At 33.1% G+C, this 10,487-nt stretch overlaps 1 protein-coding gene and 2 long non-coding RNA genes across 4 annotated transcripts; 1 reads left to right on the top strand and 2 right to left on the bottom strand.

Moving 5' to 3' along the window:
• Positions 1 to 2,010: 2,010 nt before the first annotated feature.
• On the bottom strand, positions 2,011 to 6,652 carry LOC136270964 (uncharacterized). Its single transcript, XR_010708821.1, has 2 exons — positions 6,544 to 6,652; positions 2,011 to 2,554 (listed from the first exon to the last, which is right to left on the bottom strand). It is a non-coding gene; the product is annotated as an uncharacterized lncRNA (long non-coding RNA).
• LOC136270963 (uncharacterized) lies at positions 2,792 to 6,191 on the top strand. Of its 2 annotated transcripts, none has more exons than XM_066069994.1 (2): positions 2,792 to 2,964; positions 3,451 to 6,048. In XM_066069994.1, exon 2 carries the CDS (start codon positions 3,572 to 3,574, stop codon positions 5,207 to 5,209), a length of 1,638 nt encoding a protein of 545 aa, XP_065926066.1. In that variant the 5' UTR covers positions 2,792 to 2,964; positions 3,451 to 3,571; the 3' UTR covers positions 5,210 to 6,048. The 2 variants fall into 2 exon arrangements, 1 of the variants encoding a protein (XP_065926066.1); XR_010708820.1 differs by lacking the exon at positions 2,792 to 2,964 and adding an exon at positions 6,094 to 6,191 and having other exon boundaries at positions 3,557 to 5,607.
• A 1,642-nt stretch (positions 6,653 to 8,294) lies between the features above and the next one.
• LOC136270763 (uncharacterized) lies at positions 8,295 to 9,011 on the bottom strand. Its single transcript, XR_010708629.1, has 2 exons — positions 8,839 to 9,011; positions 8,295 to 8,352 (listed from the first exon to the last, which is right to left on the bottom strand). It is a non-coding gene; the product is annotated as an uncharacterized lncRNA (long non-coding RNA).
• Between the last annotated feature and the right edge of the window lie 1,476 nt (positions 9,012 to 10,487).

Here is a 10,487-nt window from a genome sequence, read left to right as displayed (position 1 = left end):
GAGAATAGTGTGTGTGTTTATATTGTATAGGTATTTATCATTAGAGATAATATATATATATATATATATATATATATATATATATATATATATATATATATATATATATCAGAGTTGGGGTCAATTACTTTGAAAAGTAATTAATTACTTTCAAATACATTGACAATTTTATCAATTACTTGCAATTACAATTACATTGATTTTTTAAAATGTAATTATTTACTCTCAATTACTTTGATAAATGAAATTAATTACAATTCAATTACTTTAGTTTTATTTTTTTAAATCATGAGAACATATACATATATTAACGACATTAAGATATACAGGGCTTTATGTACGGTTATTTTTTTAAAGGTTGTATAGTTCAGTTCAGATCAGATTTCTTGAAAATTTTCTTTAACATTAAATTCATTAAGAACCATTGAGTTCATTTTTGGTTCTGAATAATATTTTCTCTATAGTGAATTAATTTTTATTCACATATTAAAACTGTGTTTATTGAGAAAGTACAACTTTTGGCAGTACAGTGTATCAGTATATAAATAATAATTGCTTTAATTCACAAGAATGAGATATTTTGATTCCCTTGAGTCTAAAATCAGTTCAGTCTAAAATCAATTGGGGTTCTTGGGTATTGGAGGAGTTCACACCTCCACAAAATTAGATCTTTACCTATTGCTCTGGGCAGTGTGTCATACTGTATAAACATATGAAACATTATGGGACATTTAATTATTGTATAAACAAAAGTCCATGCCAAACATGTATAAAATCTATTTATCATTATAAGACACCTTTATGATATCTTAAACTTGGAGAAAAGTAATTGAGATGTAATTGAAAAGTAATTGAAAATTCACAATATTTTTGGAATGTATTTAAATACATTCAATTACTTTGAAAAATGTAATTAATTACACTCAATTACAAATACTTTTTTCAATTACCCCATCCCTGATATATATATATATATATATATATATATATATATATATATATATATATATATATATATATATATATATATATATATATATATATATATATATATATATATAATCTGTGTTATCAGGTCATGTAAGTTTTTTTTCTATTGGATGAAAACAAATTGTTGACTATTTTCATATAACATGTAGGTTTCCATGTGTATAATTATATTGCATGTCATCAAACTATGTGCGTTTCAAAACCAAACTTTTTCTGCAAACAATTTGTTTCTCTCAAATTACATGTAGATTGTCCATTCTTGCATGTATATTATATGTAAACAAAATGGCTGCGTTTATGTAATTGTCAATTACTATGTGTATTAAATGACTCAATATTCATATTACATATAAACAAACTCTCTTCATCATTTGATGCATATAAGATAAGAGTTTATCTATAACATGTCAAACAGTCTTTGTTTTTTTACATGAAACAAGGTAATGGTCTCTATATGTTTAACTTACATGTGGTTATCTGAAGAAACTTTTTGTTACATGTATTTATAACCAGTGAAATGACATCCATTTCACTTTTGATAACTTTTAGGCTAAGCATACATTTTCATAGTCTACTTTATTTTACTTTATTCTAATCTTATATGTTCCCATACTTAGCAATTCCTTATTGACATCTAAAGCATTCCTTATTATTTATTTCTAAAGGTTGTCCAAGCTGTTGTTTACTTCTTAATCACCTAGAATATTTAGTGATTTCACAGTAATTGTTAATCTTTATTGTCAGTGACACTGCTCATGGCACTGGGCACTCATAGGTGTAAGTTAGGGTAAACAAAACCACTTTGACTTCTTCACATCAAAGGGATGACACTGATAACTTAATTATTTGATAAGCCCTAAGTGACAACTTTACCTTAGGCAATTCATAGCGAAATTTATTCTTGTACATGAGTTCTTCTAGAGAGAGTTAGCTTTGAGACTTCGGACTGAAAGGATGTAGGGCGAAGCTAGGAAATCATGTAGAGTGTTAGGAGACAAATTTCTAATTCATCTGTTAAGGCCCCCTCCTCTAAATTACAGTTAGGAACAAGACTTGCTCATTAATGTTGTTACCTGCGTGTGTAGATTGGATTATTTAACATTCAATCTTTAATAAACATTTCTCATATCCTGCCATTTGGACTTTGTGCATTCTTGATTTACTTATTCCCCTTGAGCTTAATTCCCCAAATGAACGTGCACCACTGCCTAGTTATGTACCAGACATCCGGGCGTGGTCACATATTAATGACGAAGGTTAATGGACGTGTAGCACTCAATTCTTTACTAGCAAAGGAACGAGGCCACAAAGGGACTGAGGCCCATTACTTATAAAGAGGAGTGATACAGGTATATTAACCCAAGTAGAATTCAAATTGTTCTAGCTAATTATCATAACTTACCTTAAATCTTAAGAATTAGAGTAGTTGTGTGTGATTTTTTAACAGCCTTGTTTTCTCTGCTGAATGTTCAAAGCTTCACAAAATCCACATCCAAAATATCCAGGTTCTTGTTGGGTGTCTTTTCTTTGAGTGTTTAATTTCCTGATCTGATCAGACATCTTCCTGAAAATGTATTTAGACATTGAGTATATGTTGTTGTTTTTATACATCATTATGCTATGTATGGATTTTGTGAGTTTTAATCAATTAAACTTTAGTCAGAGAAATAATGTGTTGTGAATTAAATAATGAATAAGGAATCATTCTTTGAGTATAATGAGGTGATAATTTCGGTCGGGGCGTGATCAAATCCATTAAGCCCGAAGGGCTTTATGATAGATTTGATCACGCCCCGTGTAGTGGAACCAAGAGTTATCTTTCTTGATCTTGTATTATACAGTCTGAGAGTTATTCCTCTTTATGTGGAACTCTTCTATGTTCAGTTTTTCACGCTGTGTACGTGCGGTCCCGCCGCAGTGCTACACATTGTCTATACCAACATATTCCATGTTTCATCCTTGTCCCCTCAAATTGTAAGTATCATATGCATTTAGATATATGAAATATTCATTTTATTTGTTGTTTTTGCCATGACATGTTTATATAAGCAAACATAAGCACCCTCGTAATGACTGTTACTGTAGTAGGTTGTAGGCGCCATATTTTCTCGTGTTTACATTTGTTGATGTTAAAACATATAAGTATAACTTCATTATTTATATGATTTACTGGTCATTAATAAGTACACAGCACACCTATAAAGTGTGAATTCTATGTTTATATTTTTCAATTAAATTATTTTCCCTTTTTTACCTATATTCCATAATTTCCCTCGGGCTACTGTTTCAATACTGGGTGCACATTTTGGAATTCGTCTATTTTGATAATTGTCAATTTATTTCTTATGAGAACTATGATATATATACATATATGATATAAATGTATTATTGTGTGAATTGTTAAAATGTCAGTTTGCATATTATTCCATGTATTTATAAATTGTTTATAATTTGTTTCAGCAATTTACCACTTCAGATCTACATCAGATCTACATTCAATAAAGATTACCAATAGTTATTGAATCTGGTTATACTTGCTGTTTTTCAAACAGTACAGTAAATTGAATTTGAGGGGACAAGGATGAAACCTACACAGTTTCCACTTGTTGAACCTGATAGTGACAGAGAAGTCCGTCCAATCGATAGACCTGTAATATGCTCACAAACTGATGTTACCATTACAACAACAGGATCTGATCTCATTACCAAGAAATTTGATCGATTTGATCGTTGGAGTTGTCTCATTACGGGCATTGCTTGTCTCAAGCGAGTTTGCCGCAGGTTTAGAGCTTGTCGTGACCAGAAACCTATGCAACTTACCCGTTATGATGAAATTTGTGAAGCAGAGACCTTTGTCCTAAAACAGATTCAACAAGAATTCTTCTCTAAAGAGATAAACAGTTTAAAGTCTGGAAAACCTTTGAACAAAGACACAAGTATATCCACACTTGCACCATTCTTAGATGAAAATGGACTAATGTGTGTTGGTGGAAGATTGAACAAAGCTGCTGGAATTTTACCATCAAAGGAAATCAATCCAATTATTCTTCCCAAGAACAGTCATATCTCTGTTCTTTTGATACGTCATTTTCACGAGCAAGTCAAACATCAGGGGAGATTATTCACTGAAGGTGCACTTCGTACGGCAGGTTATTGGATCCTGGGAGGCAAGCGCATGATTTCATCTTTCATTCACACTTGCGTGACTTGTCGAAAACTTCGCCGTGGCCTTGAAACACAGATGATGGCAGACTTACCAGAGGACAGGATCACACCAGGCCCAGCTTTCACATCTGTTGGAATTGATGTCTTCGGACCATGGGAAGTCTGTACCCGCAGAACTAGAGGAGGAGCTGCAAACAGCAAGAGATGGGGACTGATGTTTACCTGTTTAACATCAAGAGCGGCTCACATAGAGGTTATTGAAGAGATGTCGAGTTCATGTTTTATAAATGCACTGCGTAGATTTCTATCACTCCGTGGCCCAGTGAAGATAATAAGATCTGACCGAGGCACCAATTTCATTGGAGCTGCTGAGGAAATGAGAGTGAACACGATAAAAGTAGAAGAGGGACCAGTTCAACAGTTCCTGGACAAATCCTACATCACCTGGATTTTCAATGTCCCACATTCCTCCCATATGGGTGGTGTCTGGGAGCGAGTCATAGGAATGACAAGGAAAATCCTCGATTCAATGCTTTTGGAATCTAGTGGTAAACCTCTAACACATGAGACATTAGCAACATTTTTATGTGAAGTTTGTGCCATCATAAACTCTAGACCTATAGCACCGATACCTTCGGATCCAAATGACCCAATGATTCTTACACCAACTATGATTCTCACCGGTAAAGTTGATTTCCTACCAGTCGTGTCTGATTCACTCAGTCTACAAGACGTTTACAGAGCGCAATGGAAACGTGTCCAAATCCTTGCAGATATTTTCTGGAATCAGTGGCGTAAGCAGTATCTATCTATCCTACAAAGTAGACGTAAGTGGAAAAGCAAAACCAGAAACGTTAAAGTAGATGATGTGGTACTGTTGAAAGATCCCGCTGAGCACCGGAACAACTGGCCAACTGGTATTATCGACCGCGTATTTCCAAGTGACGATGGAATCGTGAGAAAAGTTGTTGTGCGAACTATTCGAGCAGGAAAACCAACATTTTACATTCGACCAATTCATGATCTCGTGTTGCTAATAGAAAGTGAACAGTGACTAGATGTGAACTGTAACTTATGGACTGTGAATAATGGACTGTAACTTATGGACTGTGAATAATGGACTGTTAACAATGAATTTGTAAACATTGACTTGTATTATGATTCATGTATCAAGTGATCACGAGATGTATTATTTATCAACTAGTTTATCACAATTTTGAAATGTTTTGTGCATGCATATGAGTAGTGGCATCTCAAAGATGCCAGGCGGGGAGTGTAGTGGAACCAAGAGTTATCTTTCTTGATCTTGTATTATACAGTCTGAGAGTTATTCCTCTTTATGTGGAACTCTTCTATGTTCAGTTTTTCACGCTGTGTACGTGCGGTCCCGCCGCAGTGCTACACATTGTCTATACCAACATATTCCATGTTTCATCCTTGTCCCCTCAAATTGTAAGTATCATATGCATTTAGATATATGAAATATTCATTTTATTTGTTGTTTTTGCCATGACATGTTTATATAAGCAAACATAAGCACCCTCGTAATGACTGTTACTGTAGTAGGTTGTAGGCGCCATATTTTCTCGTGTTTACATTTGTTGATGTTAAAACATATAAGTATAACTTCATTATTTATATGATTTACTGGTCATTAATAAGTACACAGCACACCTATAAAGTGTGAATTCTATGTTTATATTTTTCAATTAAATTATTTTCCCTTTTTTACCTATATTCCATAATTTCCCTCGGGCTACTGTTTCAATACTGGGTGCACATTTTGGAATTCGTCTATTTTGATAATTGTCAATTTATTTCTTATGAGAACTATGATATATATACATATATGATATAAATGTATTATTGTGTGAATTGTTAAAATGTCAGTTTGCATATTATTCCATGTATTTATAAATTGTTTATAATTTGTTTCAGCAATTTACCACTTCAGATCTACATCAGATCTACATTCAATAAAGATTACCAATAGTTATTGAATCTGGTTATACTTGCTGTTTTTCAAACAGTACACCCCGACCGAAATTATCATGATTCCTTATTACTTATATTTATATAATTTTGAGCCATCGTACGATTAAATATTTAAATATGAATAAGCAAACCCCGATGGAGCCTCAATTTGGCGTCATTTGTATTATCGGTTATATAGTACAAAATCGATACGTAGTGTTATCACAGGCAAAGACACTGGAAAATGTAAATATACAAAATTATATACATGTATCTATTTATCATATATAAATGATTAAATTTTTATTCCAGTTTTTCATCCACTGATCCCCTTGGTGGTAGATCTGGAGGGGATTTTCCTGACAAACTTACCCTAAAAAATTCAAACTTCTTAAATCCACATTGTAAAGTTACCTAAAATAGGCCTCGCACTCTCCATCGACTCTCCTCCCGGAAAACGTCTTTATCACTCGGATCGCCATAGGAATTCTTTCTCGATCCGCGTATATATGCCATCCAACTGAAACGAATGTCGTATTGATTCAAAGAAACATGAAATATAGACATTTTATGTTATAATCTTGTTTAAAAGAAGTTTGTATGATTCAAAGAAAAAAACGTATTTTTGAAGGGCTTACATGTTTAATATTTTATATATTAACTTTTATCTTTATCAGAAACATTTGGGGTTTTTGTTATTAGCATCTTCGCTCCGAGGAAAGTGGACCAAAAACCCTTGGCTAGCAAAGACGGTTATAAGGCACTGTGGCTGAGTACAAATATCATATGTATGACATCAACACACAGGGGATATATTTTTTTTAATAACACTGCACGCTGTTGAAATTTAAAATAATCCATAATGATATATAAATATAAGCTATATGTTTAAAGTACCCTTTAAAAAAATATCCCTCTGCAACCTCCAGACGACAAGTACCTTATCGTAATTGTATCCTGAACCCAACCTAGAAATGTAACCCCCCCCCCCCCCCCAAAGAATTTACCTGTTCAAAATTAACTCAAACAAACATTAATAAATTAAAGTTGGTGTAGTTATCATATTTGATTTATAGTCAATTACTAGCTTTTAATTTTTCAAAAATATGTATTAAATTCAGGATGAAAAAAATCCCTGCGGCTTGTGCGCTGCGCAGATCTTGAGGGGAGGGTTGGTCAGATCATCTGGAACCCCCCCCCCCCCAACTAGGATAATCAAAACGTATATGATTAACAGTTAAGTTACAGTAAATAGGCGTTGGAACCTCTGGCAAACATGCAAATATACTTTAATCAACTGAGAACTTTTTTTGGTTAATATTTGATATCTTAAAAGCCCCACGTGTACAGAAAAGTTCGAAGTAATACTACCATAGGCCTTCTAAAATTACTTTAATTCATCGTCAGGGGATCCCTGGGGGGGGGGGGGGGGAAATGGTTCAGTGTAAATATTCAAAATAAAACATTGAAATTCGTTATTATGTAACTTTTATCACTCTACACCGAGACGGGTTATGCTTATTTATGAAATTCTATTTTATAGTTATAGTAATCACGAAATGTTAAAAGAAGTCAAAAAGGTTTTTTTTAAAGCAACATACCGAATATGTTTTTATTCTAATGACAATTTAATGACAGTGTAAATAATTCAAAATAATAAAATTGAAATGCGTTATTATATAACTTTTATCATTCTAAACCAAATTATGCTTAGCTTATTTATGAAACATTAAAATATGACTTATAATCAATGTACGGTGCAAAATTCTGTTTTATAGTTATAGATTTATCTCTTTAGAGAAGAATTCTTGTTGAATCTGTTTTAGGACAAAGGTCTCTGCTTCACAAATTTCATCATAACGGGTAAGTTGCATAGGTTTCTGGTCACGACAAGCTCTAAACCTGCGGCAAACTCGCTTGAGACAAGCAATGCCCGTAATGAGACAACTCCAACGATCAAATCGATCAAATTTCTTGGTAATGAGATCAGATCCTGTTGTTGTAATGGTAACATCAGTTTGTGAGCATATTACAGGTCTATCGATTGGACGGACTTCTCTGTCACTATCAGGTTCAACAAGTGGAAACTGTGTAGGTTTCATCCTTGTCCCCTCAAATTCAATTTACTGTACTGTTTGAAAAACAGCAAGTATAACCAGATTCAATAACTATTGGTAATCTTTATTGAATGTAGATCTGATGTAGATCTGAAGTGGTAAATTGCTGAAACAAATTATAAACAATTTATAAATACATGGAATAATATGCAAACTGACATTTTAACAATTCACACAATAATACATTTATATCATATATGTATATATATCATAGTTCTCATAAGAAATAAATTGACAATTATCAAAATAGACGAATTCCAAAATGTGCACCCAGTATTGAAACAGTAGCCCGAGGGAAATTATGGAATATAGGTAAAAAAGGGAAAATAATTTAATTGAAAAATATAAACATAGAATTCACACTTTATAGGTGTGCTGTGTACTTATTAATGACCAGTAAATCATATAAATAATGAAGTTATACTTATATGTTTTAACATCAACAAATGTAAACACGAGAAAATATGGCGCCTACAACCTACTACAGTAACAGTCATTACGAGGGTGCTTATGTTTGCTTATATAAACATGTCATGGCAAAAACAACAAATAAAATGAATATTTCATATATCTAAATGCATATGATACTTACAATTTGAGGGGACAAGGATGAAACATGGAATATGTTGGTATAGACAATGTGTAGCACTGCGGCGGGACCGCACGTACACAGCGTGAAAAACTGAACATAGAAGAGTTCCACATAAAGAGGAATAACTCTCAGACTGTATAATACAAGATCAAGAAAGATAACTCTTGGTTCCACTACACGGGGCGTGATCAAATCTATCATAAAGCCCTTCGGGCTTAATGGATTTGATCACGCCCCGACCGAAATTATCACCTCATTATACTCAAAGAATGATTCCTTATTCATTATTTAATTCACAACACATTATTTCTCTGACTAAAGTTTAATTGATTAAAACTCACAAAATCCATACATAGCATAATGATGTATAAAAACAACAACATATACTCAATGTCTAAATACATTTTCAGGAAGATGTCTGATCAGATCAGGAAATTAAACACTCAAAGAAAAGACACCCAACAAGAACCTGGATATTTTGGATGTGGATTTTGTGAAGCTTTGAACATTCAGCAGAGAAAACAAGGCTGTTAAAAAATCACACACAACTACTCTAATTCTTAAGATTTAAGGTAAGTTATGATAATTAGCTAGAACAATTTGAATTCTACTTGGGTTAATATACCTGTATCACTCCTCTTTATAAGTAATGGGCCTCAGTCCCTTTGTGGCCTCGTTCCTTTGCTAGTAAAGAATTGAGTGCTACACGTCCATTAACCTTCGTCATTAATATGTGACCACGCCCGGATGTCTGGTACATAACTAGGCAGTGGTGCACGTTCATTTGGGGAATTAAGCTCAAGGGGAATAAGTAAATCAAGAATGCACAAAGTCCAAATGGCAGGATATGAGAAATGTTTATTAAAGATTGAATGTTAAATAATCCAATCTACACACGCAGGTAACAACATTAATGAGCAAGTCTTGTTCCTAACTGTAATTTAGAGGAGGGGGCCTTAACAGATGAATTAGAAATTTGTCTCCTAACACTCTACATGATTTCCTAGCTTCGCCCTACATCCTTTCAGTCCGAAGTCTCAAAGCTAACTCTCTCTAGAAGAACTCATGTACAAGAATAAATTTCGCTATGAATTGCCTAAGGTAAAGTTGTCACTTAGGGCTTATCAAATAATTAAGTTATCAGTGTCATCCCTTTGATGTGAAGAAGTCAAAGTGGTTTTGTTTACCCTAACTTACACCTATGAGTGCCCAGTGCCATGAGCAGTGTCACTGACAATAAAGATTAACAATTACTGTGAAATCACTAAATATTCTAGGTGATTAAGAAGTAAACAACAGCTTGGACAACCTTTAGAAATAAATAATAAGGAATGCTTTAGATGTCAATAAGGAATTGCTAAGTATGGGAACATATAAGATTAGAATAAAGTAAAATAAAGTAGACTATGAAAATGTATGCTTAGCCTAAAAGTTATCAAAAGTGAAATGGATGTCATTTCACTGGTTATAAATACATGTAACAAAAAGTTTCTTCAGATAACCACATGTAAGTTAAACATATAGAGACCATTACCTTGTTTCATGTAAAAAAACAAAGACTGTTTGACATGTTATAGATAAACTCTTATCTTATATGCATCAAATGATGAAGAGAGTTTGTTTATATGTAATATGAATATTGAGTCATT

Source organism: Magallana gigas, chromosome 8 (genome assembly GCF_963853765.1).
Source record: "Magallana gigas chromosome 8, xbMagGiga1.1, whole genome shotgun sequence".
In the NCBI taxonomy this organism is placed as follows: domain Eukaryota; kingdom Metazoa; phylum Mollusca; class Bivalvia; order Ostreida; family Ostreidae; genus Magallana; species Magallana gigas.
Note: the sequence above shows the minus strand (reverse complement) of the source record. Positions and strands in the feature narration are given on the sequence as shown.

Excerpts from the sequence above, each read along its gene's own strand:
- LOC136270963 (XM_066069994.1), top strand. The coding sequence starts at position 3,572 with ATGAAACCTACACAGTTTCCACTTGTTGAACCTGATAGTGACAGAGAA.